General features: G+C 41.7%; 1 protein-coding gene across 1 annotated transcript in view; it reads right to left on the reverse strand.

Moving 5' to 3' along the window:
• The window catches only part of LOC126176097 (rotatin), a 443,859-nt gene that overhangs the window by 16,380 nt on the left and 409,802 nt on the right, over window positions 1-17,677 (reverse strand). The window contains 1 exon segment of the mRNA XM_049923237.1: window positions 11,203-11,414. Within this exon segment, the coding sequence (XP_049779194.1) occupies window positions 11,203-11,414 (212 nt within the window).

Raw genomic sequence — 17,677 nt, forward strand, 5'->3', positions numbered from 1 at the left:
AATAATCTTTATTTAGCAAAAGCTTAAAAAGTAGACCTATATTGTAAGCAATCATGAGTGTGAAGTGTTTTAGCTGCCGTAGGAAAGTTAGTTCTGGGATGCTATGCAGCTATTGTGACAGATTGTTTCACTGGGGGGAATGTAGTGGCATGGAAATTGGGGAACAAAATGAGACTCTTCCTAGGTACTGTAGAGTGTGTTCAAGGGATATGAAAATAGCAGAACAGGAGGGGAAGATTACAGCCCTTCAGGCTGAATTAGATAAAGCTAGAGAGGAACTAATTAGGTTCAGGGGGGAGAAGGGTGAAGAGAAGTGGGAAGTGGTAGCAGGGAACAGGGGCCACAGAAAGAGGACAGTATCTGACAGTTTCATTGCTGGCACAAAAAATAGATTTGCCCTGCTGCCACAGTTACGTAATGAAGAGCCTCAGGTATATGTAGGTGTAGCTGATGCTCAGCAGAATTCAGTTAGGAATTCTGTTGCTTCACAAAAAGTAGGAAGAAAATTCTCCTGTTAGGTAGCAGTCATGGAAGAGGTGTAGGCCAACTTCTGCAGGGAAAATTAGGTGACAGCTGCCAGGTCTCAAACTTTTTCAAGCCTAGTGCATATCTCATTCAAGTGATCGAGGGCATAGGATCTTTGTGTAAAGGTTTCACCAAGGTGGATCATGTTGTAATAGTGGGTGGAGCAGGGAACAGTGACCTGGTAAAAATAGCATCAGCAACGAACCATACTAATGTTGAGTTTGAGCCTGTTTTCAAGCGGTACGATCGACCCCAGTTGAACAGCTCTGTGAAGAGGGTCAATATGAAGTTGGATCGACTGCTTCGGGCTGGTGCTGGGTCAGGGAATGGTTTGGTTCCTGTTGACACTATTGGTAGCTGGGGCTTTACTTCTCATCGCCTGAATCTCAATAAAATAGGGACTATACTGGCTAGGTTGATTGAGAATTCTTTAAGGGGGGACACTGCAACTCATCGAAGTAGTTCTTTTTTAGGTTAAGCTCTTTATCTACACATTCAATACTGAAACAAGATGTATCTGAAAATGTTAAGCGTAATTCAAGTGGGGGGGGGGGGGGGGAGGAGAGAGAGAGGGGGGGGGGGGGGAGTTACAGTAAATTTACATCAAAATAAAACAAAATTAATGAATTTCGAATTTGTTTAGATGAGCTACAGTCTACAAATCCTGTTGATATTATTTGTATTTCTGAGAATCATTTAGGTAGTGAAATTGAAATGCTTAATATGGAAGGGTATAGCTTAGCTTCAAAGTATTGTAGAAAAGAGATGAAGGAAGGAGGAGTTGCCACTTACATTAGAAAGGGTCACAATTATAAAAACATTGACATTCTTAAATACTGTAGTGTTCAGCATTTTGAAGCATGTGCCACACAAGTAGAAACATACAAAAGAAAAATAATTATAGTCACAATATACAGGGCTCCAACTGGTAATTTCCAGCTATTCACTAAACAGCTTGATGCAGTATAAATTTTTTAACTTCTAAAAATAATGAACTCATACTAAGTGGAGATTTTAATTTAAATTTTCTGGAGGATAGTCACTCTAGATCCGTACTAGAGTCTCCTATGACTTCTTATAATCTCACTCCCTTAGTACAGTTTCCAACCAGGGTTACGGGTACCATTGATAATATTTTCGTAGATACTACTACACTAGCAAATCATAGTATAAATCCAATATTTAATGGCCTTTCAGATCATGCATAGTTGCATACATTTAACATAGTGGGGTCTGATTCAACTCATAACAGGAAGTGGGAAACTATATGAATAATAAATGAAGCAGGAATTGGAGGTATAAAAAACTGTTTGAGGAATACAGACTGGAAAGATGTATACAATTCACCCAGGATAAATGAAAAATATAGCTGTTTCTCAAATACGGGCATAGGTCACATTGAAAACTGCTGCCCTAAGAAAGTAATCAAAGCAAATAGATTAAATGTTTCAAAACCTTGGACTACAAATGGAATAAAAGTATCTTGCAAAACGAAAAAGAAGACTCTACTTAATGTCAAGGGAAAACGATTACTACAGAGCTAAATCACATTACAAATTATATTGTAAAATTCTAAACAAAGTAATCAGAACCTCAAAATGTATTTATTTTCAAGAAAAAACAAATGCCTCTAATAACAACCTCCAAAATTGCAGACAGTTCAAACAACTTTTTTCCTTTCAGTAGCAGACAACTTAGGTTTGCATAGTTCCTCAGAAGACAGCTTAAAATATTTAAAAAATGCAATTCTACAACATTTTGACATAATTCAACTATATCCTACCTCACCAAAAGAGATTTCTAATATTTTAGCTCTCTTAAAAACAAATGCTCCCGTGGTTATGATGACATCAGCACTACCATAATTAAATGTTGCTCCTCAGAACTTTGTGACATACTGAGTTACTTATGTAATGAATCCCTCCACAGTGGTACTTTTCCAGATAGGCTTTAATATGCTATTGTCAAACCATTACACAAAAAAAGAGACAAATCATCAGTGGAAAACTTCCGTCCAATTTCATTATTGGCAATATTTTCAAAAGTGTTTGAAAGGGTTATGTACAATAGACTTTATAAACACTTAATATAGAAAAATATTCTCATTCACAATCAGTTTGGATTCCGGAAAGGATTGTCAACTGATCAAGCTATATTCACTTTTACAGATGATATACCAGCATGAAATGTATGACGAGATAAAAGAAATTATTCAGGTAGGGAAGGGAGACGAAAATTTAATAGTCATGGGTGACTGGAATTCGTCAGTAGGAAAAGGGAGAGAAGGAAACATAGTAGGTGAATATGGATTGGGGGGAAGGAATGAAAGAGGAAGCCGCCTTGTAGAATTTTGCACAGAGCATAACTTAATCATAGCCAACACTTGGTTCAAGAATCATAAAAGAAGGTTGTATACCTGGAAGAATCCTGGAGATACTAAAAGGTATCAGATAGATTATATAATGGTAAGACAGAGATTTAGGAACCAGGTTTTAAATTGTAAGACATTTCCTGGGGCAGATGTGGATTCTGACCACAATCTATTGGTTATGAACTGCAGATTGAAACTGAAGAAACTGCAAAAAGGTGGGAATTTAAGGAGATTGGACCTGGATAAACTGAAAGAACCAGAGGTTGTAGAGAGTTTCAGGGAGAGCATAAGGGAACAATTGACAGGAATGGGGGAAAGAAATACAGTAGAAGAAGAATGGGTAGCTCTGAGGGATGAAGTAGTGAAGGCAGCAGAGGATCAAGTAGGTAAAAAGACGAGGGCTAATAGAAATCCTTGGGTAACAGAAGAAATATTGAATTTAATTGATGAAAGGAGAAAATATAAAAATGCAGTAAGTGAAGCAGGCAAAAAGGAATACAAACGTCTCAAAAATGAGATCGACAGGAAGTGCAAAATGGCTAAGCAGGGATGGCTAGAGGACAAATGTAAGGATGTAGAGGCTTGTCTCACTAGGGGTAAGATAGATACTGCCTACAGGAAAATTAAAGAGACCTTTGGAGAGAAGAGAACCACTTGTATGAATATCAAGAGCGCAGATGGCAACCCAGTTCTAAGCAAAGAAGGGAAGGCAGAAAGGTGGAAGGAGTATATAGAGGGTTTATACAAGGGCGATGTACTTGAGGACAATATTATGGAAATGGAAGAGGATGTAGATGAAGACGAAATGGGAGATAAGATACTGCGTGAAGAGTTTGATAGAGCACTGAAAGACCTGAGTCGAAACAAGGCCCCGGGAGTAGACAACATTCCATTTGAACTACTGATGGCCTCGGGAGAGCCAGTCATGAAAAAACTCTACCATCTGGTGAGCACGATGTATGAGACAAGCGAAATACCCTCAGACTTCAAGAAGAATATAATAATTCCAATCCCAAAGAAAGCAGGTGTTGACAGATGTGAAAATTACCGAACTATCAGTTTAATAAGTCACAGCTGCAAAATACTAACGCGAATTCTTTACAGGCGAATGGAAAAACTGGTAGAAGCCAACCTCGGGGAAGATCAGTTTGGATTCCGTAGAAATGTTGGAACACGTGAGGCAATACTGACCTTACGACTTATCTTAGAAGAAAGATTAAGAAAAGGCAAACCTACGTTTCTAGCATTTGTAGACTTAGAGAAAGCTTTTGACAATGTTGATTGGAATACTCTCTTTCAAATTCTGAAGGTGGCAGGGGTAAAATACAGGGAGCGAAAGGCTATTTACAGTTTGTACAGAAACCAGATGGCAGTTATAAGAGTCGAGGGGCATGAAAGGGAAGCAGTGGTTGGGAAAGGAGTAAGACAGGGTTGTAGCCTCTCCCCGATGCTATTCAATCTGTATATTGAGCAAGCAGTAAAGGAAACAAAAGAAAAATTCGGAGTAGGTATTAAAATTCATGGAGAAGAAGTAAAAACTTTGAGGTTCGCCGATGACATTGTAATTCTGTCAGAGACAGCAAAGGACTTGGAAGAGCAGTTGAACGGAATGAACAGTGTCTTGAAAGGAGGATATACGATGAACATCAACAAAAGCAAAACGAGGATAATGGAATGTAGTCAAATTAAGTCGGGTGATGCTGAGGGAATTAGATTAGGAAATGAGACACTTAAAGTAGTAAAGGAGTTTTGCTATTTAGGGAGTAAAATAACTGATGATGGTCGAAGTAGAGAGGATATAAAATATAGACTGGCAGTGGCAAGGAAAGCGTTTCTCAAGAAGAGGAATTTGTTAACATCGAGTATAGATTTAAGTGTCAGAAAGTCGTTTCTGAAAGTATTTGTATGGAGTGTAGCCGTGTATGGAAGTGAAACATGGACGATAACTAGTTTGGACAAGAAGAGAATAGAAGCTTTCGAAATGTGGTGCTACAGAAGAATGCTGAAGATAAGGTGGGTAGATCACGTAACTAATGAGGAGGTATTGAATAGGATTGGGGAGAAGAGAAGTTTGTGGCACAACTTGACTAGAAGAAGGGATTGGTTGGTAGAACATGTTTTGAGGCATCAAGGGATCACAAATTTAGCATTGGAGGGCAGTGTGGAGGGTAAAAATCGTAGAGGGAGACCAAGAGATGAATACACTAAGCAGATTCAGAAGGATGTAGGTTGCAGTAGATACTGGGAGATGAAGAAGCTTGCACAGGATAGAGTAGCATGGAGAGCTGCATCAAACCAGTCTCAGGACTGAAGACCACAACAACAACATACTAGCATCAATAAATCAAAAGTTATTACCACTTGGAATATTATGTGATCTGGCTAAAGCCAGCTTTTGATTGTGTTAAGCATGATATCCTTATACAAAATTTAAAATATTAGGTGGTAACAGGAGTGACAGGCTCATGGTTCTCGTCCTATCTTTTTAATAGAAAACAGTGTGTGTCTGTATCAGGCTTTCCATATAACAATAGTCATTCAAAATATGAAACCATCAGACAAGGCGTGCCCCAGGGCTCCATTTTAGGTCCCTTGTTGTTCCAATTATATACACTCCTGGAAATTGAAATAAGAACACCGTGAATTCATTGTCCCAGGAAGGGGAAACTTTATTGACACATTCCTGGGGTCAGATACATCACATGATCACACTGACAGAACCACATGCACATAGACACAGGCAACAGAGCATGCACAATGTCGGCACTAGTACAGTGTATATCCACCTTTCGCAGCAATGCAGGCTGCTATTCTCCCATGGAGGCGATCGTAGAGATGCTGGATGTAGTCCTGTGGAACGGCTTGCCATGCCATTTCCACCTGGCGCCTCAGTTGGACCAGCGTTCGTGCTGGACGTGCAGACCGCGTGAGACAACGCTTCATCCAGCCCCAAACATGCTCAATGGGGGGCAGATCCGGAGATCTTGCTGGCCAGGGTAGTTGACTTACACCTTCTAGAGCACGTTGGGTGGCACGGGATACATGCGGACGTGCATTGTCCTGTTGGAACAGCAAGTTCCCTTGCCGGTCTAGGAATGGTAGAACGATGGGTTCGATGACGGTTTGGATGTACCGTGCACTATTCAGTGTCCCCTCGACGATCACCACTGGTGTACGGCCAGTGTAGGAGATCGCTTCCCACACCATGATGCCGGGTGTTGGCCCTGTGTGCCTCGGTCGTATGCAGTCCTGATTGTGGCGCTCACCTGCACGGCGCCAAACACGCATACGACCATCATTGGCACCAAGGCAGAAGCGACTCTCATCGCTGAAGACGACACGTCTCCATTCGTCCCTCCATTCACGCCTGTCGCGACACCACTGGAGGCGGGCTGCACGATGTTGGGGCGTGAGCGGAAGACGGCCTAACGGTGTGCGGGACCGTAGCCCAGCTTCATGGAGACGGTTGCGAATGGTCCTCGCTGATACCCCAGGAGCAACAGTGTCCCTAATTTGCTGGGAAGTGGCGGTGCGGTCCCCTATGGCACTGCGTAGGATCCTACGGTCTTGGCGTGCATCCGTGCGTCGCTGCGGTCCGGTCCCAGGTCGACGGGCACGTGCACCTTCCGCCGACCACTGGCAACAACATCGATGTACTGTGGAGACCTCACGCCCCACTTGTTGAGCAATTCGGCGGTACGTCCACCCGGCCTCCCGCATGCCCACTATACCATCTCGCTCAAAGTCCGTCAACTGCACATACGGTTCACGTCCACGCTGTCGCGGCATGCTACCAGTGTTAAAGACTGCGATGGAGCTCCGTATGCCACGGCAAACTGGCTGACACTGACGGCGGCGGTGCACAAATGCTGCGCAGCTAGCGCCATTCGACGGCCAACACCGCGGTTCCTGGTGTGTCCGCTGTGCCGTGCGTGTGATCATTGCTTGTACAGCCCTCTCGCAGTGTCCGGAGCAAGTATGGTGGGTCTGACACACTGGTGTCAATGTGTTCTTTTTTCCATTTCCAGGAGTGTATTAATGACCTTCCATATGCAGTGTCACAAAATGCAAATTTTTTCTTACTTGCAGATGATACCAGTATTGGTATAAAAAACAGTACCCGTCATCTCACTGGGCAATCAGCTAATGAAATATTTGTAAGTATCAATGGGTGGTTCACAGCAAATGGACTGTCACTGAATTTTGACAAGACCCAGTACATACAGTTCAGTACCTCACAAAGAATACCTGACCCTGTAAGTATAATGTATTCAAACAATGAAATTACAGCTGTAGACAGTGTTAAATTTTTAGAGCTACAAATTGACCACAATCTAAATTGGAAAACTCACACCCTAGACTTAATGAAATGCTTTAGTTCAGTTACATTGACAGTAGGCATGATAACAGAAATAGGTGATTTAAAAATGAAGAAGTTAATTTATTCAGCCTACTTCCATTCACTAATGAGTTATGGAATCATCTTTTGGGGAAACTCCTGTCACAAAGAGAACATTTTCAAAATTCAGAAACGAGTCATTAGAATTATATCTGGTGTCAGTCCTGGATCATCATGCAGAAACCTCTGTAAGAAACTTGGTTTTCTATCTAGTACTTCTCATTACATATACTCACTGATGCCCTTTGTCATTTCCAACACATCTCTTTTTACACAAAATAGTGCAAAACATGATTATAATACCAGAACCAAAAACAATCTGTATAAGGACTATAAAAGTTTATCATTAGTACAAAAAGGAGTCAAATACATGGGTACTCATATATTCAATAACTTACTAGAGCATATCTAAGGTCTTGTAAGTGATAAAGATCGATTTCAGAGTGAATAAAAGAATTTTCTGTTGGCCAACTCCTTCTACTCCATTGATGAACATCTTCACAAGGATTATAGCTAATAACCCTGTCTGCATTAGGATTGTACAATATCCATGTATCTGAGTAAGACTCTTTCCACATCCCAGAGACTCCTCTCCAAGGGATCCATGGAAAATGATAAATGTAATGTAAAGTGGGTTTCTCTGGCATATAAGTGACTTACACTTCATATCTAACTTTCCCCAACCTCTCTCTATCTCCTCCCTGAGAAAAGAAACAAGACATGGTGGCAGCTTCACTGTCCTTTTACCTCTAACCATAGATGCTCACTTACACGGGAACATTCCACCACCTTTGCTGTTTTCAAGATAATTTTCACAGGCTCTCTCTAATAATAATCTGCCCTTTGTCAAAGTAATTTATCTCATTGGATTTCCCCATTTGCAGCCCATATCTTCCCTAGAGTGATCCCCAATCTGTGTCTGCTATGCTTTAATACTTTTGTTACGGTATCACATACATACAACACCTCCAGGCGGCATCCAAAGTCGCAGTGGGCAGTGGTCATAATGTTTTGGCTCATCGGAGTATATATCCAATAACGATGGCGGTAATAAAATCAAAGACATTAAAGCATGTATAATAATATACAGCTATTCATCTGTGAGTAGGATGAGGAGGGGGAATCAAGTGATTGTAACATGAGATGCTATCATCATACGCTATGTGCAGCTTGCAAAATACAAAATTAAGTGTATTTACCACATAACATACACTAGCAGTGACACTGCTTTCTCATTTCTTATTGTTTTAAACTTCTAAAAAAAAAGAAAGAAACTGTATAGAGCATGCAACTTAAAATTCAAGTGACATCATTACAGACTATAGTGAGAAAATTACGCAAAATTTCATGGCAGTCACTCTGTAAGTATTTAATGTTCTGGGCACTGCACTCTATATGTTGTTTTTGTTGTGTCGGCCACTGTGAGAGTCAGCACCAACATAAACATGGAAGGAGCAAAGTTGCGATGGCCGGTGGCAGGAATGCAAAATGATCTGTACGTAACACCTGAAAATTAATTGATCACTTTATTTCTAAAAAGAAAATTAACTTAACTTCTTCCTGTGCCTCCTACTACAAGTACTTTACTCTCTACTAATACAGAACGCAAACTAAGTAACGTCTTCTTGCTACTCAATACTTATATTCTTGAAGTCTGCGACAGATCTGATGCCAACCGGTGATGGGCAACTGGTTAAATCAGCATTGGAAGGGGGTGCTGAACTCTGTCTTCCTGGAGATGTGGCAGTGCCCGCTCTTTCCATTGGTGTGTGGGTCAGCGCCTTTTTGAAGCCATTTCACAGTGCTGCACTGGATATTTGGCAAGTTCTGCTCAATTCCTCTACCATGTTCCTGGCGATTTTTACTTATCTGTTTATTTCTTTTGCAGTTTATTCACGCACTGATTTAAACTGTCATAATCGCAAAAACTCAACTGGTTCTACTGCTTCATTACCAAATATTACTATTTCATTTTGGAATGTCGATCACACATTACTTTAGTGTTATTATAACTGACTTTCAGGAGTGCTTACAAAGTTTTCCATTAATGTCTTCACTGCATGAAGCTTGAAACATGGTACACACACTCAATCTACCATACCAAAAACACTATGCTGAAATAGACCTTTACCATGTAGTTAAAACTTTCAACTAATGTTTTTTCTAATGAACTAATGGATTGGACTTCTGCTTCTAAACACAATTTTTCCAGGTGTCTCCCTGGCAAAGAAGAGACATGGTTCGAATATATAAATGGTAACCTTCTGTGTACGGTAATCCAATAGACAATGGAAAGTGCAGGCTGGAATATCAACAACATTACACATTGAGCTTTCGGGCAAAGCCTTCTTCAGGAGAGAAATCACACACACACACACACACACACACACACACAGTCAAGCAATCACACCTCACACACATGTTCCCACTATCTCTGACCAGAACCTATCACTTTGTCAAAATACAAATGGTGGTAAAACTGTTAAAACATTGCATCAGGATAAACTTATTAGTTGGCCAATAGCTGAAGAACATTTTGTGCAAGAATTTCACTAAGAAAGTTTGCATAGTATCTGGATTACTAAATCCATAGTTTGTATAGCATTTAACACATAAGTGAAGAGTCCAACTTTTCCTAATGAATAACTGGCAAGAAATCTTGTTTCCTGATATTGTTTTAATTATATATGTTGTGCTTCATCAAACATCATTTAATAAGAACACAATAACACAAAGCTATACTTGTTTCTTTGAACATGAATGTTTCACAATTCACATGTCTTCCTACTTCGTAGAATTTCCATTACACAAGAAAAAATATTAAAAACAAGACTGGCAATTCTGGTTGTATTAGGAGTGAATAATTACTCCAAAGCATGCTCAAGCCATACAAACATGGTGGCCAGTGAACAATTGTCACAAAAGCTGTAAAATTACAGTGCTCCCTAGAAGGCTGACTAATGAAATAAATAAATAAGTAAGTAATCTATTAAAAGTGAAAGAGGAGGGAGACAAGTTAATACAATGGTCACACAAAGTTCTGAAAGTGTCACAATGTATAATTGGTCTGCTTGTTTGTTCATTAAGTTTTAGTGAAGAAACATCTGTCCTTCCAATATACCAGGTGATCAAAAAGTCAGTATAAATTTGAAAACTGAATAAATCACAGAATAATGTAGATAGATAGGTACAAATTGACACACATGCTTAGAATGACATGGGGTTTTATTAGGGAAAAAAAAACAAAAAACGTTCAAAAAATGTCCGACAGATGGCGCTTCATCTGATCAGAATAGCAATAATTAGCATAACAAAGTAAGACAAAGCAAAGATCAAGTTCTTTACAGGAAATGCTCATTATGTCCACCATCATTCCTCAACAATTGCTGTAGTCAAGGAATAATGTTGTGAACAGCACTGTAAAGCATGTCCAGAGTTATGGTGAGGCATTGGCGTCGGGTGTTGTCTTTCAGCATCCCTAGAGGTGTCAGTCGATCATGATACACTTGCAACTTCAGGTAACCCCAAAGCCAACAATCGCACGGACTGAGGTCTGGGGACTTGGGAGGCCAAGCATGACGAAAGTGGCAGCTGAGCACACGATCATCACCAAACGACGCGCGCAAGAGATCTTTCACGCGTCTAGCAATACTTTGCTTTTTTTTTTTTTTTTTTTGGTTCTAATAAAACCCCATGTCATTCCAAGCACATGTGTCAATTTTTACCTCTCTATCTACATTATTCCATGGTTTATTAAGTTTTCAAATTTATACTGACTTTTTGATCACATGGTATTTTCGTATGACTTCATAATCACACACACACACACACACACACACACAAACGAGTTAATGACAAATACAAACTTAATTGATCAACAATTTAACAAATGACATTCACAGAATACCTTAATCATTGCTGTCCTGCATTCCTGGGATTGGCAGGCATTTTTCAGAAGATGTAAAGCAAATTTCATCAGTAGCAAATTACTGGACTGTGGTGTCAATGACATTTCTTGAAGAACTAAATTCACAACTGTGTGGAGCAGAGACATGGAGCTTGGTGATTTCCTCAGACCCACACCATGAACAGTACTTGTTAAGATCAAAGACCTGCAAGCTATCATCAAGAAAACTGCATGAAAGTGTTTGAAATAATAATAATAATAATAATAATAATATACAGCCACTGCAACTAGGCTACAAAGTAAAATAGGCACTAAAGTATTGCTTAACAATGATGGCCTGATGTTGACAGCAAGTTTCCTTTTTCTTTCTTCAAATTACAATGACAGCTGTAGCTACTAAAGCACACAAAATAGTTCACACAATCCACAGCTCCCATGGTGGCTTTGATTGTTACCACAGATCCCATGGGAGCCTAGTGAATGTACCCCATAGCAGAAAACCTCCACATTTTGTGAAGAGACGTGGACATTCAGTACTTTGTCACTTACTTGATTTTCACTATCCTTTAACTGCTCTGGACATGTTAACGCACAAACCTTTGTACCTGGTGTCTACGCGTAGACACGTTCAGAGTACCAGGTAGAAGGACTGGTAGCGCACGTAAACACATTCAGAGCACACAGGGACAGGTACAAAGGCGTGTTAAAACGTCCAGAGCAGTTAAAGGGTTAAGCTCTTTCCATAGATGGTCATGGCAATAGCATGTGAACAGCCGAACAGTTTTGCCATTTCCGAGCTCCTTGTTTCCAGGAGCTGGGCCACAACAATTTGCTCTTTTTAAAGCCACTTATGTTAGTCGACACCAATTTGTGACCTGTATCAGCACTAGAATCCTTTCCCATTTATCTCTGCTCCACTTACATACTTTCTTTACAGAAACATTTGCCTGCAATACCACCAGGCGGCATGTAATTTTGTGATGAGCAGTGGTTATAGTGTTTTGCTCATCAGCGTGGAGAGATAGATAGATAGATAGATAGAGAGAGAGAGAGAGAGAGAGAGAGAGAGAGAGAGGGTACCTGGAGAATCTTGACCACACAGGTTGTCAAGCAGATGTTGTAGATCACATTTTGTCAAGCAATATGATCTGCTGCAATCACGTGGGGGAGCCTTGGCGAGCTCACAAAATATTGGCATGAGTGGAAAATTAGTTCATGATGATGATCACTTATAACATTGCAAGACATACCTACAAGATCACTTTTATGTTGGGCGATCACCCACAGCAATGATTGTTTGTAGTTGAGTCAGGTTATCACTGTTTAAGAGTTTAAATTGACATATACTATTTTTGTTATTCTTATATGAATAATACATGTACTGACCATGAGCGCCTTTCCTTTGTATTTATTCATTAACAGAGACTAGCTCAAGGAAATTAGGTAGAGTCCTGCAAAGAGACATTTACAATTATCAGTTTTTCTAGACTGACTGATGTTTTCAATTTCTAACCAAGTTGACAATTCGTTTTAGTGTACAATAGTTTTATGATAGAACTAGTCATCTTCTTTAGGTGGGATAAGCAGAGGTACAATGTATGCTTGATGCTCTGAAGTCAGAAAAATGTATTGTTGGTGTTGTGCTGTCATTTATATTTGAGTTCTAACCAGTGCCGGTTCGAGAACATTTTTACACAGCCACTTATCATTTGGTGCTCCCCTCCTTCCCCCCATACACATTCATCTGTCAATTGTAGCTATTAATTGTGAAATACACTGTACATAAATCTTACACTTCGGCTAACCTGGTTCCCCTCTTATCTCGGTGCCCAAGTGGCCTCTTCTAATTGTGTTACATCCTGCATACTAACTGACATTACAGTTGTGGCACCACTGGTGCTCCTCTCAGCTTGGCAACCCAAGCAGTGAATTACGTCACTTGGACCTTAAACCAGACCTGGGTCTGTCAACAGACATTATGTCTGTCGATGCAGTTTGTTTTCCTGTGTTTATGCCTTTACTATGAAAAGTGTACACCTTCTGTTTCAGCACTTACGAACTGAATGACCAATGAGACATTAAAAAACGATTACCATTTCCCAAGTTTTACTTAAATTTAATGCCTATCTCTGTTAATAAGATAGTCTGATGTCCTTGTTACTGTAAAATTACATAGAACACATGATGTATGAAGAATCTTAGCGTTGCTGATAGATACATTTAACAGTATTTTAAAAAACCTTATTGCTACCTCTGGGAACTGTTCCTTCGTTCCTCAGGGTAGAAAGAAAGGAGTGTTAGGCCACTCATACCCCAGGAAGAGAGAAACCCACCTGTTGTGAGGGCATGGAAGGAATCAAGAGTTCCAAAAGATGAGAATATATTTTTTAAACAATGGAAGCTCCAGTTAACAAACTCAACAATGTAAGAAAAGACACATCACTACTTACCATAAAGATAATGTGCTATGCTGCAGAAAGGCACAATTAAAAGCCACTTACATATAAGCTTTCAGCCACAGCCTTTGGCAGTAAAAGAGAAACACACACCCTTCATTCCCTACGTGCAAGCACCTCATGTACACATGATCGCCAGCAGCTTGGACCAGAATGCAACTATCACGTGGGATGGTAGCAGCAATTCAGTAAGGAAGGGAAAAAGGGAAGGGGAAGGGATAGCAGTGTATGGGTGGGGGAAGAGGAATGCTGTCTGGCAGAGTGTGCAGATATTAGAATGTCAACAGACACAGTGTCAGGAGGTTGTGGGGAAGAGAGGTGAGAAAAACGAAGCAAAAAAGGAGAGGATCGGGGAAACATGGTTGGGTGTGATGGCAGAGGATGGCAAACAAAGAGTGTAGGAGACGGGAATGGGGAGGAGGTGACAGGGTAGAGGGGGTGAAAACTGTTGGGTGGAGGGGGTGGGGACAGTATGTTAACGTAGGTTGAGGATGGAATAATTACTGGCGTGGAGAAAGTGTTGTAAGGATAGCTCCCATCTGCACAGTTCAGTAAAGCAGGTGGTGGAGGAGAGCATCCAGACAGCTGGGGTAGTGAAGCAGCCATTGAAATCAAGTTAAGTCGTGTTCTGCTGCATGTTGTGCCACAAGATGATCTACTTTGTGCTTGACCATAGACTGGTGGTGTCTATTCATCCTGGTAGACAGTGGGGCTGATAGTCAACCAATACAAAAAGCCGTGAATGACTGCTGCAGAACTGCCAAACGACATGACTGCTTTCATAGGTGGCCTGTGACCCCTGACGGGATAGGATAAATCTGTGACAGGACTGAAATTGGGAGTGCTGGGTGGGTGGATTTGGCAGGTCTGTATCAGGGTTTTCCACAGGGATATGATTTTTGTAGCAAGGAGTTGAGATTAGGAGTGGCATAGGGTTGGATTAGGAAGTTGTCGAGGTTGGGTGGGCAACACAACATCACTTTACAAAATGATTTTAGGTAGTATGACCCTCTTTACAAGGTATGATGATAGGTAATGAAAGCCCTGCTGAAGGTTGTGGTTCAGTTGTTCCAGTCCGGGAAGGTATTGGGTGATGAAAGGGACACTCCTTTGTCGTTGGTTCTTGGAAGTGGTGGAGGACTTCAGGCATGGGGGAAAATGGCACTGGAGATCTGCTTGTGGAGTAAGTCTGGGGACAGTGCCTGCCAGTGTAGGCAGGTGAGACCCTCAGCATACTTGGGAAAAGGATTCTTGTTTTTGTAGATGCACTGTCCCTGGGTAGCCAGGCTGTATGCACATTGTGTTGAGGAGCACCAAGTGAAGTGGATGGAAGAGAAGGTGTTGAGGTTATGAAGGAACGAGAATAGAGTGTCTTGGCCTTGAGTCCAATTGTGTAGATATCATCAATGAGCCTGAACCAGACTAGAGGTTTGGTGTTTTGGGAGGCCAGGAAGGTCCCCTCTAGATGGCCCATAAACAGGGTGGCATAGGAGGGTGCCACGTAGAAACCGATGCCTGTGCCATGGATTTGTTTGTATATATTTCCTTAAAAGGAGACGTAGTTTAGGGTTAGGATAAAGTCGTTAAGGTGTATGAGGAATGAGGTAGTGGGTTTGGGGTCTAAAGGACATTGAGAAAGGTAATGTTCAATAGTGGTATATGGGCATAAATGATGTTAGCATATAGGGAAGTTGTGTCAACAGTGATGAGTGGGGATCCATAGCAATCAGCTACAATGGAGCGTCCGGGATAGTTGCATTTGTGGATTTTGGGAGCATGTAGAAGGTGGGTGGGTAGGAGGTCAGAGGGGTGAGGAAGGAAATGAATTCAGGGGAGAGGTTCTGCGAAGGGCCTAAGGCTCTAAGCAGGGATTGGAGGTTATGTCCGGCTTCTGGGATGGGATCACTGTGGCATAGTTTATAGGTGGAGGAGCCAGGTAAGGTGAAGGCCTTCCATCAGGCAGTCACTGTGATTCATGACAGTACTGGTGGAACCTTTGTCTGCAGTTAGGAGGATCAGGCCAGTGATGTTTTGAGGTTGTGTATGGCTATTCTTTCTTCAGCTGAAAGGTTGGCATTTTGAGGAAGGGACCTGGTGAAGGAAGGATGACAAAGCTAATCTGGAGGTAAGGAATTCCTGGAAGGTGACTAGCAGGAGGTTGGGCGGGGGGGATCACGGTTGGATAGTGGTATGAACTGGGAGAGGCAGGAAACAGGTTGGCTTTGCTTGGAGGGATTTGCATCAAAGAAGTTTTTCCATTGCAGAGTTTGGGGCAAGGAGAGTAGGTCTTTGACAAGTCCAAATTGGTTAAATTTGGGTGTGGGGCTATATAGGTGAGGCCTTTGGGTAGGACTGAAACAACTGTGGAGCTGAGGATTTTGGTGGAAAGCTTAACAACAGTGTTATGGGAATATTTTGGTGGAAAGGTTAACAACAGTGTTATGGGAATGTTTCGGCTCTGGAGTTGGTGGAGTGTCAGTAAGGAGTTGTGTGGCACAAGCAGGTGTGGAGAATAAAACACCAAAGTACTTCAGGATGAGGATGAAGTGGGATCAATAGGAATAAAAATAATTACAAACAACTATTTGAGGGAAGAGTCTGAGCCATCAGACACTGCATCAACAATCTGCATGATCACAAAGCCTGTGCAATGCACAGATGATCTAAGATACAATGTAGCTTGAAGGTAGCTCTAGTCTGGCGGGGAGGGGAAAAAAAAAAAAAAAAAACCCACAGGATAGAAGAGAAAGAATGGACACCGAGAAGAGTAATACCACAGAGAATAGTAACAAAGGAAAACATCGCAGAGTTGTAGGATGGAAGAAGAGACATTCAACAAAATCAAGTAATGGAAACTCCAGGTTGGAATTTCAACAATGTAGGATAAGATAGATTGCTACTTACGTAAGGATAGCCAGCTAAATTGAAGAGAGGCACAATGAAAAGGCACTTACACATAAGCTTTCGGTCACAGCCTTCATCGGCAAAAGAGAAACACATACCATTCATTCACACAAGCAAGCACCTCACACTCACATGACCGCCAACTCCAACTGGTTATTGCGCCCTCACTGAAAGAATTTTGGCTCTCACTAACCAATACCTCCGACCAACACGCCATAATCTAGCTTCCCACATCAAAGATGCCAATCACTTATTTCACCGACTATCCACCATCTGCACCGATTTACCTCATGGATCCCTACTCATTGTTGGCAGCACCTTCCTATACACCAACAAACCTCACGTCTGTGATCTTACCGCTACTGAAAACTACCTTTCCCAACATCCTTCAGACTGAAGACCCACTACCTCATTCCTCATCCACCTTACCAGCTTGATCCCAATCCAAAACTGCTATTCCTTTGATGGGAAGATATATAAACAAATCCATGGCACAGCCACGGGCACCTACATTGCACCCTCCTATGCCAACCTGTTCATGAGCTATCCAGAGGAGACCTTCCTAGCCTCCAAAAACGCTAAACTCCTAGCCTGGTTCCGGTTCATTGATAATGTCTTCATGATCTGGACTCAGGACCAAGACACCCTATCCTAATTCCCTCACAACCTCAACACTTCTGTCCCATCCTCTGCCCCGGGTCCTCCTCGACCTGACATGTCACCTTCCTAAATGTTGCCCTCCTTCTCTCTGATGGCTCAAATGGTACCTCTGTCCACATTAAATCCACCAACCACCTACAGTACTGCATTTTGACGGCTGCCATACCTTTTACACCACAAAATCCCTCCCATAGAGCCTTCAGTGACAAGAACTCCCTTGGGCAGTATGCTGAGGGTCTCACGCATTCACAGACAGGCACTACCCCACAGACCTAGTCCATAAACAGATCTCCAATGCCATTTCCCCTCACACCCCAATCGTCCACCACCACCACCACCACCAAGAACCAGCCACAATCCGTCACACAATACCGCCCCAGACTGGAACAAATGAATGACCTCCTCCACCAGGGCTTTGATTCCCTATCATCATGCCCTGAAATGCGGGACACCCA

Source organism: Schistocerca cancellata, chromosome 1, assembly GCF_023864275.1.
Source record: "Schistocerca cancellata isolate TAMUIC-IGC-003103 chromosome 1, iqSchCanc2.1, whole genome shotgun sequence".
In the NCBI taxonomy this organism is placed as follows: Eukaryota; Metazoa; Arthropoda; class Insecta; order Orthoptera; family Acrididae; genus Schistocerca; species Schistocerca cancellata.